This window comes from Staurois parvus, unplaced genomic scaffold (genome assembly GCF_062004578.1).
Source record: "Staurois parvus isolate SC_StPar_1 unplaced genomic scaffold, SC_StPar_1.0 ptg001328l, whole genome shotgun sequence".
Lineage (NCBI taxonomy): Eukaryota > Metazoa > Chordata > Amphibia > Anura > Ranidae > Staurois > Staurois parvus.
This window is the reverse complement of record NW_028319124.1, coordinates 3,027,039-3,040,395: the sequence shown is the minus strand read 5'-3', so window position 1 is coordinate 3,040,395 and position 13,357 is coordinate 3,027,039. Positions and strand designations below refer to the sequence as shown.

Sequence of the window (13,357 nt, the reverse complement as noted above, 5' to 3'; positions counted from 1 at the left end):
CTGATGATCAATTTGCCACTGCTCTCTCCTGAAGAAACCCCTATTATCCCCTGGAGAAATCGTACAGAGTTCCATGAAGCCCTGGCTGAGAAAGGCTGCTCAAAAGAGTCAAACTGTATACAAAGTGTCATCTGGGAAGTAATTAAAGATCATCTTCGGGTTTGCTATTTGAAAAAAAAAAAAAAAAAAAACATGCAACAAATCATTAAATATTTCTTATGCTTTAAAACCTTATAATTACTCACAAAGATTGAGTGGAGTGGAGGCATTTTTCTGAGCCCAGTACGGATCCAGGTTAGATTTACAAGATGGAGAAGGTGTCTTCATTTTCTTGGTAGGTGGTGTACTAGCAAGTGTAGGTTTGGGGTGAGCAAGTCCTATGGAAGGTTTTGATTGGTTACCAGGTTCCACCTTACCATGGCCATGACCAGACTCTGATTTTACTTGGGAACTGCCGGCTTCAACTAATTTTGAGTAAGCACCAGCCTCAAGAGACAGGACACGAGGAGCACCAGCTTCAACTATTTTGATTTGTGTGCTGTTTCCTGATCCACTAGGGCATTTGAAATGTGCAGAAGTTTCTATTGGCCCTGTACTATTTGCTAATTTCAGGCCACTCTCTGTCGACACAGAGCAATATCCACCTTCAGAGAGATTTGCAGAGGCATCGCTGTTTGCCTTATTTGTGCTTTCTCTTGGCTTGATGAAAGTACCAGTTTCTTTGCTCTTTGAGCTACTGTTACGCTCTGTATTAGGGGAATTGCTATGGCCAGGAACTCTGGCAAGAGGGTCAATGTCAGCTGCTGTCTGCCCAGACATTTGCTTCTTGAAATCCTCGCTTTTTATAAGAGCGTTTAGTGTGGCAATTGGGGAACTCTTTGCATCTGGATCAGCAACTCCCAAGTGGCGCAAGTGAGCCCTAGCATGGCTGGCCAGGCCCTTTCGGGTCTCAAACCAAGCACCACAAAACTGGCAGTCATTTTCTTGGTTTGAATCTCCTTCCACACCTGTAAGATGAAGTGGGGGGTACACAAAACAAAAAAGGGAGTGAAATGAAATGATGAAAAATAACATAATGAAAAAAATATATAGAAGATAAAATTGAACCCAAATTACAAAAGTGTTACAGAAGAAAGAAGTAGAAATGGTAAAAAATGAGGAGACAGAGACAGGTGAGGGGAAAACAAAGAGACAAAGAGAAGAGAAAAGAAGGAGTAAGATAGGATGAATATTACAGCAGATGCCTCCCTCTACCCCCCAGCATACCTACACAGCCCTGCTAGGCCCACCCCTGGCACTAGTGGCCTCCCAGCTCCACTCACTCAGATTCAAAGGCCCGTCCTCATCACCCCATTGGGATTTGGAGGATTCTTGCTGGGGACTGACCACCTTCTTGGCCCCCAATGAGCTTTCATCTTTCGGAAGCTTGCCCTGCTTGACTATTTCTTTCAGCATATCAATGGCAGCACCAATGGTTTCTGACCCTGGAATCCCAAGTTGCCGCAGATGGGAGCGTGAATGGCTGGCCAAGCCCTTCCGTGTCTCAAAGCACGCTCCACACATCTCACATGTAAGGGAACCTTGGCCTGGCAGGGGTATCAACCACAAAATTGATTACCAATTGAACATAAGTATTATCACTTTAGGGCTAATGTAACTTTCATGCACTTAGGCTGGAACACACAGCTTTATGTTTTTGGCCAATACATTTTCCACTGATTTCAATGAAAACACAATAAAATGCACTGTAATACGTATTAAAAGGCACCGTTAATGGTTTGATTTCCATGCACTGATGTCAATGGAAAACACATCTAAGAAGAAAAAATGCCATAAAACAGAAAATTGTGTTTCCAGTCTCAATTTAAAGGTCCATCTATCATAGACATCGCTATAAATACAAACTACTTGGATAACAGATAACAGTTGTGATAATATGCAAAAGCACAAGCAGCCTTTAAAGTTGAGATCGAACCAACATTTTTAAATACATTTTTAGGTTTAGTAGGGAAGCATTACAAACTCTGCCACAATATTATTGTTTTTGCCAGAACATAAGGAAACTCTTCTCTCATTTTATAGAATACACCAGAAGAAGAGGGGACCATCTAAATGGAGGCACCAGTTTCCTTACTTCCTCTGGTATCTTCAGGACGGGAAGTGAGAGAAAATTTCTCTAATGTAGACACAGACAATAAAGCTGGCCAGACACTTAGATACACAGGCCATACACATACATTTTTTCATTCAGACTGCAAGTTAAACAAAAGAAATCTAACACATTCTCCTGAAGTGCCAACAGGAACCAGGGAAATTTGCCCAGTATATAGGCAGCCTAACTCTTATTTATTTATTTCAGGTACTTATATAGCGCCGTCAATTTATGCAGTGCTTTACATATATATTGTACATTCACGAGTCCCTAACCCTCAAGGGGTGTACAATCTGAGGTCCCTAACTTACATTCATACATACACATACTAGGGACAATTTTAGACAGGAGCCAATTAACCTACCAGCATGTCTTTGGAGTAACTCTTATCTATACAAATTGGGAGAAAGAATGTTTGTACTAATTTCTGGACAGAGCAGGGGGGGATTACAGCAACTGACAGGTTGTTTTTACTGCTGTGTCTCCTAGATTTAAATCTCACCCCTGTGCCATGTGGACATCAATCTGGGAAGGGAAATAGCCTTATAGGGTCACAAAGGGCAGCAAAAACCTGAAAGAGGTTCTAACCCATCCCCCAGAAAAAAACAAGCTTTAACTGCTGCCTGTGTCATTTTTTTTCTCACTTCCTATTATAAATTGGTAGCAAATTTAAAAAGTACAAAATCCGCTGACAGGCAGGTCTTTTATAAAACTCCCTCCGTCTGTCAGCGGTTACGTAATGTGATCTGAGCTGCACATGCTTTGCATGCTGTGGTGATGTGACTCCCATGTGCATGGGTGGGAGTGATGTCACAGCTGCAAGGCCATTCAAGCTGCCGAAGATTCCGAACCCGGAAGGAAGACCAGGTGAAGGGCGCCGGGGAGCCACGACAATGCTGCATTAGAGGGCTCCGTTTGTAGGTAAATTTGTCATAATGTACTAGTATGCAGTGAATACTAGTATAATGACTTAAACCTGCAAGGGGGGACCTTTTTTAGTTTACTACCAGGACTTTACTACCGCTTTAAGTGGAATCAGTCAGCAGTAATCAGCCCATAGATTATGCTATTTCCTTTCTTTCCAGCACGGGTGGAGGAAAAGAAAACTGCTCAATGCCTCCATCAATACAGTCAGTGTTGATTGGGGAATCCCTTCCACAGAGCTACTTTGTTCTGTCGGCGGGGAGCCTTCCTGGCCGTCAGAACACAATGCTCACTGCTGACGGCTATAGCTGCCAGCAGTAATCACATGTAAAAAAATCCAACAGGCTTATTATACTGAAGTCAATCAGTGTGGACAGGGGTTTCAGCTTGTATAAGTGCAAAGTGTGAACAGCAAGGTTTTATGAATCTTTCAGTAATCTTTTTCAAAGGTTTCTGCAGCTTTCTCTAAGCCTTTAAAGCACCTTTCATATGAGTGCTGATTGTCACTTTAAACAAGCTACTAGCAGCTTGTTTAAAGCAGCAATCAGCACTTGCATCAGGATCCGTGGTGTGCATTTACAAACTTGAGGTGAATGGTACGTTAAAATCTTCAACAAACTTCTTCAAATGTTTTGTAAAAGCCTGCTGTTCACAGTTCTTTATACAAGCTGAAGCCTGTGTGAAACAGGCCTAAGAAAGCAAGTAAATAGACACTGTGCTTGGGAACAGTTTTAAAGTTTTAGTTTAAAAAGGATTTGTAATTCTCTGCATCCAGTCTTGCAATCCAGTCAAGAAGTTTGCTACAGCACTACTAAAGGACATACACATCCCCAGCTTGCTTTTTTGACAATGAAAGAAAAGCTGCTCTCTCTTCCCTCTCCTCTGTCTGTCAGCATGTCCATCGCCTGCAGATGCGTACTGTGGTAGCCCTGACTGTCTTCTAGTGATGTCCCTCTTTCTACCAAACTGAGTTCTGCTGTTCAGGGGATTATAGGATGTAGATATCAAGTCAAATCACTGTACAAGAATTTAATTTAAATATCATTTTTAATGAATACATAACAGATTTGTTTTGTAAATTTGCCTGGGGTCCATCCTTTAAGCAGACACTGATCCCAGACAGCATCCCCTGATAACCCATCCTTTCCAGCAAAGTAAACAGGCCAATCCAGCCTTTGTGGGTCTCTCCCTTGCTCTGTTGTTCAGCTTGCAAAAAGACAAAGAGAGGCCGCACAGGCCTAGTGCATTACCTTACAAATTGGTTTATTGTATAACGTGATATACTCACAAAGCAATAAAAGTCAAAGGCACATCACAAGAAATACAGCAAGGTCCAATCTCCCTGAAAGGTGTCTTGTCGGGGGCTATAGACCTCCAAATAACTGATGCGTTTCGAGGCGATGCCTCTCTCAGAGCTGCTCTGTGGAAGAGTCATCGCCTCGAAACGCGTCAACCATTTGGAGGTCTATAGTCCCTGACAAGACACCTTCCAGGGAGATTGGACCTTGCTTTATTTCTTATGATGTGCCTTTGACTTTTATTCCTTTGTGAGTATATCACATTTTATACAATAAACCAATTTGTAAGGTAATGCACTAGGCCTGTGCGACCTCTCTTTGTCTTTTTGCATGCAGTTCATTTGGATTCCCCTGGTCCGTTGAGGGCAGCAAGGCATGCATTCCATAGGCTACCTAGGTATGGTTACAGTCACTGCGTAGTCCATCGGCCAGTGTAGGAGTACAAGCATTTACTCTTTTTTCTTCTGTTGTTCAGCTTACCTGTGTTGATGATGTTCATGAGACTGGTGTTCAGCCCTGGTGATCAGCAGATCAGGCACGAGCACTATCATGTGGGGGAGGTCAAAAGCTCCCCCCTACAGGCAAGTTTAAATCCATCAAAGCAATAAAGTAAGGGGGAAATTTGAAGGTTTTTTTGTGAACAAGTTTGTAATGCCAGTTAATTTTTATCATTAGGTTCTTTTTAACTCTACAATCATGGCTGGGTTTTGTCTATCACACAAATACAAGGCATAACTTTACCTTTAGAATCTCCTGCTTTGCTGGCGCTCTTCTTTGACACCATTTTCTCTGCTGGGCTTTGCTCAGATTGTGAACCTTGTGCCCGACCCAAATCTATCAGTAGCCCATCATCTTCATCTGAAGCCAGCACTGCAAAGAAATTAGGCAAGTCAATGAAGGCACAAGAACCAGGCTTAATCTCCTAAACCCAGGAAGCATGCAAAGACACCTTGGAAAAGGTCAATACTGACAGGGTAAGGAGGGGGTTAACGATTGGCTTCCCACAATTCTGGCTGCGCATGCTTAATGAAACGTATCAACGAAAAAGCATGATGTCTACTGTCTATAGTAAGTCCTGTAGTTCAATTTCCCTGACAATGTGAATGATAATTTAAAGACTATTTCCCCCAACTGCATTCACACAAAGACTTTATATCAATCACAGCAAAAAACTTTGCCGCACCCAACATTTTCCACCATGAGTCAGACTACATAAGATTCAGATTCACAGCAACAGCCTTATTTTTATCCACACCATCACATAGTACAGGAACAGAAGATATACTTTTCACAAAACTCTGTTGCTAAGTAGTTAAATATAAATGTCTCTATCAAAGTACAAGATCACCCCCCTAAGGCAGCCCATAGATGAGTAATAGGTTCAAATTAAAAAAAAAAAAAAAAAAAAACTTGATTCCCCCATCCACACACTCTATGTGGATGGAGGAATCCTCCCCACTGAGCTCTTGTATTATGACCGCAAAGAAACTTCCCCACCATAAGAAGACACTGATCAGCACTGCCGCCAAGGCACATGTACAGAAATCGCTCAGTAGATCAATTTCCGTACAACCTCCCAAGCCCATGCATGGATCGAAATTTGCCTGGCTCAGCAGGGGAAAAATTTCGATCCATGTATGGATAGCTTAACTTAAAGTGTTACTAAACCCCGGACCCTGCATTCACTATATCTGGTCTCCCACAGTACACACAACATGGGAATGCAATTATTTTAGTAAATATAAACTGCTAAATACCTTTTCTCATCAGCAGTATATAGCAGTCTTGTGACTTCTATCAGTGTCCAGAAGGGCCCTGGTTAAAACTTGTAGGGGGAGTTTCCATTCTCCCCTGATTGCCCTATGAGGCTGCATAACTCCTGACCCTTGTCCCTGTGCTGATCACATGCACTCTCCTGAGCTAAACAAAACCTCTAGCAATACACACCAAACTGAGCATGTGCAGCTTGTCCCAAAGTTCTGTTCTTTTAGCAGATGGATCAGGGACAGTAGAAGAAGGGGAGGATCACAGAATACAGGGTCAAACATCCTTTTTACATAATGCGAAGGATTAGCCCATTAGCTTCCACACTGAGTATAACAAGCACGCTTTACTGCGTATACAGACTGATTTTACTGGTGTGGGTTTCGTAAAACTTTAACCTAGATACCCCTACCCAGATGCGTATTCGCATTTCTATAAAAGTTTTTCTCTTGTGTGATGGAGAGGCAAGTAAGCACATGGGTGCAGGGGAATGGTCTCTAGGTTATGGGGGCTAGGTAAGGTGGGCTAATAGGTTTTGGTAAAAATAGAACTTCTCCTTTAAAGGATAAGTTCACCTTCGTTACATGTTCCACCCATTTCATGGGTGGAACATGTAACATGTTCCCGCTCCTGCAGCAGCTCCTCGATCTCCCCCCCCCCCCCCGACAGCAGGCCGGGGATCTTCTCCTTGCACCCGCTGTCACTATTTGAAAAAAGCGGGGCCATGCGGGGTTCCACCCACAGGGATATGCCATTCATCCACAGAGTTCTGTGAATGGGAGAACTACAACTACCATCAACCTATGCGGCTGTCGGCTTCTAGTTCTCAATGAACTACCAGGGCGCTGTCGAGAGCTCTAGGTAGTTCACTGATTCTTCCTGTCATTGTGAAACTGCCTGCCCATATGAAATATGAGCAGACACCTTACACTAACAGTCTGCAGGAGCCCTGCATTGCTCACGAATTCTGCTGATCGTGGGTGCACTGTTGTTCAGGTTTCTACAAAAAAAAAAAAAGTAAATTAACTCTTTTTTACCTGCAAAAAATGTGCATTTATTACTTTTAAAGTTGAACTTGTCCTTTAAAATAAACTTATACTTGAAAGTTAGAAACTTTTATCCAGCTATTTCTCCTTATCAGATATAAGATGAAGTCATGATTAAACCCTATGAAAAAGTCACCCAACAGGCATAATCTGTGAAAAGCTATTGAGGCTGGCAGGTTTATCTAATTAACAGCAGGACAAGGACTCTTTGTAAGTGAAGGAAAAGACAGGTAAGGGTTAAAAAGTGCAGTGTCTGAAGCAGGAGGCCATCAATACTAAAAGTAGAGTATTTCAGATACTATTTTAACTTCAATAAAATCATATTTAATGTTAATGATATTCAGTAGGGCAGTAAATAGTAAAAAAAAATTCCTTCTGGAATTTACAATTCTGATTCAACCGAAAAGTTAGTACATTGAAAATTTAACTTATCAATATTTTTAGTAAAAAAAAACCCCAATACACTAAAATTAATTTTATTGCATAGAAACACAATATAATTCTCAATGTTTGTAAAACATATTCTCATCCATTGATAAAAACCTGTGCATCGTTTATACTGATCTCTGTACAGGGAAGTTAGTTGAATTACAGAATCCTCCCCCTATTCAGAGATCATGTTACATTTAGCATGGGCTTTTCTTAATGGATGAGAGGGGAGGAGGGGGGCAGGTTCCAGTGGACTATCTTGAATGCAGTTCAGATTAAAGAATTGCAACCGCGCTTTTGGTTACTAATAAAAAATAAAAGGAAAAAAGTATGACAATGGTGGAAAGCAGCTAACACAACATTTGAAATCACATATGAATAGTATGAACAAATAAAAGTCAAGGGCAGCGCTAATCAAACTTTCTAAGAATACCAAAGATAACCTAAAAATGTTGTTTCTTCAATAATGCAAAACGTGCACAAGTAAACATAGTGAAAACAATATTAAAAAGTAAAAAAGAGAGTAAAAACATCTACTGCGATCTCCACGTAACCACAGTGAGCAAGTTGTAAGCTCACCAGATAGTCATGAACCCCCCTTCCTGCATAAGAGTGGTCAAGAAGCGCTTGTTGTCATAAAAGGGGTCTGGCAACTCTTACCCTTATACTTCTCAACTGCTTACATATGCTCGTAAAACCTCTCAGAACAGCGCTGTACAGCAAATCCCAGGGACACATTTATGAATTTGAGTGATGATGTCACAAGGTCGCTCCGCCATTCACATTTCATCACATCTGATGTCATCGGGGGCATAGAGACAGCACCACTTCATCACACAATGGATCATTGAGGGAGGGAATAACATAAGCATAACCAACAAATATTAACTCCTTGCATCATGTATCAACTAATGGCCATTCTCCCTCTGAACCAGAGGCAAATTAAATATAGAAAAATTGCAGTAGAAAAAAAAAATAAAAATGGCACTATCCGGTCGCCATATTATTTGAGTCCCTTATCATGTTATTTGAGCCTCTAATGTAAAATATATAGAGGGCAATAATTCGTAAGAGATTCTCAAGGGTAGATTTATTGAGATGGGTTATTTTGAAGACACTTTGAATATGGCTACTTTCCAAGTATGGGCAATGGAAAGGGACAGCCTTTAGGTGGAAAGGAAGAGAAATACACAGGAACAGACAGACAAATTCATGTGGTCATTGATTACCTCCTTTACCACACAACATCAAGCCATCAATATTATAATTTAAAAACATTGTCCAGTTTTCTAGAATGATAGGGTTTTGGGGCCTCTTTTATCTGAAAAGCCATTAGTCCTCTTTAGGGGGGCCCCATCTAATAAGGATGAAATAGCCCCCAACACAACTGATCTTCCTATTAGACCAACTTTTTGTCATGCGTTGAAAAGGTGTTTTCCATGCAAAATGTGTGCCGCATGTCAGGTCAAACAGATACAGGGTAGAAAGATAATTTCCTTTCAATCCCACACTACCTCCAGAGTTTACCAAGTAATTTATTTCTTGTGCTTTTACTAATGTCTGTCTACTGCAGTGCCTGTGTGGCCTGCAGTATGTTGGGAGAACCACATGATCCCTAGTGTTAGATTGGAACATCTAGGTAACAAAAGGAGAGGATTAAAGAGACAAAGCATTTTTAAACATTACGCTCTGCATCACAATAAAGATCCAGCCAGTACACTCTTAATGGGTATAAACATATTTCCCATCGGACAAATAGGTCCATCATTAGGGAAATTTCAAAGCTTGAGACCAAGTAGATATATGAGCTTAGCGTGTTCTCACTGTATGGATTAAACAGTGGGACGTTAATGCCTTTATTAATAATAGTTAATAACAGTTCAGTTGTTCAGTGTCTAGATACTGTATTTTCTTTTTATTTTCATAGATATTACTCTTATTTATTAACTTTCCGATTTTTGCTTTCATTAGTAATATTGTTATACTGTATATTGTCTTGGGAGATGTGCAGTGATGGCCAAATATATTGGCACCCCTGCATTTCTCATGTTTATTTCTTTTGTTTCCATTGGTATGAAACAAAAAAGTGGAGAAACAAAAAGCCAAATCTGAAAGAAACACAATTGCAACAATTTTCTGGGTGAAGTGGTCCATTATCTGCCAGAAATGCACGGATGCAAATATTTTTGGCCAAGACGGTATATTGGTTGGAATAAAGATTATTAAAAAAAGATTACTTTTTAGAGGATATGTATATCTCATGAATAATAGAGGGCAGCATATTTTTTGTGATTTTTAAACTTTATATATTTTTTTTATTTTTGTACAGTTGCCAAATCTTTCTTTGATCACAAATGGAGTATCGAGTGGTAATTAAAAATGTTCTTATATTGTATAGATCTTTCTAACATGGCTGCTTTATTGTTTTTTTCCTTTATCTTTATATGGTTAAGGTCTGTGCAATTTAATTACCGTATTTTTCGCCGTATAAGATGCACCTGCCCATAAGACGCACCTAGGTTTTAGAGGCAGAAAACAGGAAAAAAAATTCTGAACTAATGGACTGCAGACACAGTACAGGAGATGACCAGAGACTGCAGACAGCACAGGGATGACTAGAGACTGCGGACAGCACAGGGATGACCAGAGACTGCGGACAGCACAGGGATGACCAGAGACTGCGGACAGCACAGGGATGACCAGAGACTGCGGACAGCACAGGGATGACCAGAGACTGCGGACAGCACAGGGATGACCAGAGACTGCGGACAGTACAGATGACTGCTGACCTTTGGGGAGGTGGGGAGCGGGTACCTGAATTTGACAGGTACCCGCTCTTACTTCCGCAGAGTTTTTGTTTGATCTTACCTGTTCCTCGATCCAGCCGCACGCTGTCTTCCCGGCTTCTGTAATGGCGCTCGGCATGACAGCGGGGTGCCCAGTGCGCATGAGCGAGAAGCACTTGCGCTTTGTGATTGGTCTGGCGGCTTCTTGCGCATGCGCACTTGGCACCTGGCTGTCATGCCCAGTGCCCACACTACAGAAGCCGGGAAGACAGCACGCCGCTGGATAGAGGAACAGGTAAGGTCCCGCTGCAGAGCTGAGCGGCCGGCCCGGTATTCTGACACGGCCGCGGTGGAAATACCGGACCGGCCGCTCCATATTCGCCTTATAAGACGCACTGACATTTCCCCCCAGTTTTGGGGAAGAAAAAGTCCGTCTTATACGGCATATCATTGTTTGGCATATTTTTCCATTGGAACATCGAACAACACTTTTCATTTGAATATATTTTTTATTTTATATATTTTACATTAGAGCCTTTTATTTCTCTTATTTTCTACTGCAATTTTTCTAGATTTAAATGACCTCTGGTTCAAAGGGAGAATGGGCAATAGCTGTTTCATAATGGAAGGAATTAATATTTGTTGATTATGGTTATGTTATTGCCTCCCTTAATGATCCATCAATAAAGCATGATGAAACTGCACTGTCTCAATGCCCCCCATGATGTCAAATGTGGTGAAATGCATATGGCAAAGCGACATCGTGATGTCATCACACAATACTGGAAGTATGTCGCTGTGTAACTGAGATTTTTTCATACAGCAGTTTTGAGAGTTTTTATGACATGTGAGCTTATGAGGAGTTTTAAGCATGCGAGTTGCCGAAACCCTTCATAACAAAGGGGGTTATGGCTTTCTGGTAAGTCTGTAACTTGGTCACTGTAGTGATGTGAAGGTGATGTGGAGAGCACAGTGGATGTTTTCACTCTCACAGAGTCATATTTTTCTATGTGGTGGACTTCTAAGTGGACTTGCATTACACATTTCTTTATTTTTTTATATTGTTTTCATGTTATGTTTATGTGTGCACCTTTTGAATTACTGAAGGAATTATACATTTTTAAGTTATCTTTGGTATTCTGAGAAATTTTCATTAGCTCTACACTTGACTTTACTTGAATGCAGTTCAGCTGGATGATGTGATGTTAACCCAGCCTTCCTAAAAGTTCAGCACCAGGACCCAACTTGTGTTACCAACCAGTGGTTATGTATGCACATGCCTTCTAGGTGCACATATTTTACACATATACATTTGGCAGGGGCCCTATATATGTAAACTTGGTTTTACAACACATGTAAGTATCCCCAAACATGCCCAAAGGTCCTTTTAAAGTGACCCTATCACTAGTGGGAAAAACAGCAAAAAACCTTATCAAATTAAAAAAGTGGTACTATACTTACCCTTCCAGCAGCCCATCTCTTGAAATTCTGCTACAATAGCACTTTACAGCTGCTGCAGATAGTCAACATTTCTGGGTTTGTGAATACCTGCTACCCCTGCTGCACACAGTGGTTTCTCCAACTGGCTCATACATCACTACACTTCAGGACATACTATCCAGTGCAAAAAGCCACTATAAAGGGTATTTTGTGCCATCTGGTTGGTTTTTATACTTTGCTGTTGGAGAGCAGTATATTCACAGAGGATTAATAGATGGGCTGTCAGAAAGGTAAGTACAGCTAATACTGGACAAACTGGAGAAAAGCCATGATTAGTCCCATTAGGAAATTCCTGGGCTGAAATATCCTAGCCTAGCACCATGCAAAGTGCGCCTTCCAAGTGAAATGGTAGGCCTTACAAGAAATATATATCTTAGCTCTCAGGAGCAAAAGGATGAACAAAACGCAAGATGTTAGACTGGGCCCTAGGACAGAAGGTCTGAACAATCCTAGAGAGCCCAAGGAGAGTCTGTCAGAAGCCCAAGGGAGATGATGAAGGTTGAACTGTCAAAGTCATCAGAGCATCAACTGCAAAGGCTTGATGAACCCTGGCCTTGGTGATAAATCCTACCAGTTTGTTCCTAAACCTGAAAACCAGGAGGTCCACGTCTGGCATTCCCTACTTGAGACAGAGAGCCTGAAACTCCCCTGGGTAGAGCAATAATTCTCCAGGATCCAGACATCAAACTTACATAATCTCTCTGCCAATTTTTTGTGCCTGGAATGTGCATGGCAGTCAGTGCTAGAATGTGAAATTCTGCCCAAGCCAGACAACGTCAGTTTCTCTTTGAGCTTTGTGACTTCTGGTGTCTTCCAGATGGATGATATATGCCACTGCTGTGGCAATGTCTGACTGAATCATGATTGGGTGACTTAGCAACTGAGAGGTGCAAAGTTGAAGGAACAATCAAACTGCTCCAAACTCCAAAACACTGATCAGGAGCCAGGCTTCCTCTGATGCCTGGATACCTAGAGGGTATCCAGGACTCCTCCTCAGCCTGATAGGCTGGCATCCTTCATGGTCACCTTCCAAACTCACTGGAACGAGGGAGGGGAGAGACTGTGCCTAATCTTGGATACAGGACTGTCCAGGGTTTTCCTTTACTTAGATAAACTCCAGATACTCCAAGTGATGCATTGAAACCAGCACTGACTTCTGGAAATTTCAGACACTGCAGGGTTTGCACTGTCCAGCAGTCATTGGTAGAGTCTGCAATGATGGTTTCTTCAGCACGAGGTTATCCAGACATCAAACAATAGGGATAAACTGGGAGCAAAACAGGGCTCGAACAAGGGCAGGTGAAGACGCGTGGTGCAGTGGACAGGCCAAAAGGAAGGGCAACAAACTGGTAATATTGCATGCCCACTGCAAAATGCAGGTAGTACAGAAACTCTCCCAGGTGAAGGGGAGCAAGTACTGACCTGGCAGTTTCCATTCAGAACTTTGAACCTGAAGGA

General features: G+C 41.7%; 1 protein-coding gene across 4 annotated transcripts in view; it reads right to left on the bottom strand.

Moving 5' to 3' along the window:
• The window catches only part of LOC149436934 (protein Wiz-like), a 129,899-nt gene that overhangs the window by 34,432 nt on the left and 82,110 nt on the right, over positions 1 to 13,357 (bottom strand). For 3 of the 4 annotated variants that reach the window (XM_089661259.1, XM_089661262.1, XM_089661260.1), the window contains 3 exons: positions 5,116 to 5,244; positions 1,323 to 1,586; positions 246 to 1,007 (listed from right to left, as the gene is read on the bottom strand). In XM_089661259.1, coding sequence (XP_089517385.1) covers positions 246 to 1,007; positions 1,323 to 1,586; positions 5,116 to 5,244 — 1,155 coding nt within the window. The remainder of the gene's footprint in view (positions 1 to 245; positions 1,008 to 1,322; positions 1,587 to 5,115; positions 5,245 to 13,357) is intronic. The other variant, XM_089661261.1, reaches the window with a different exon arrangement.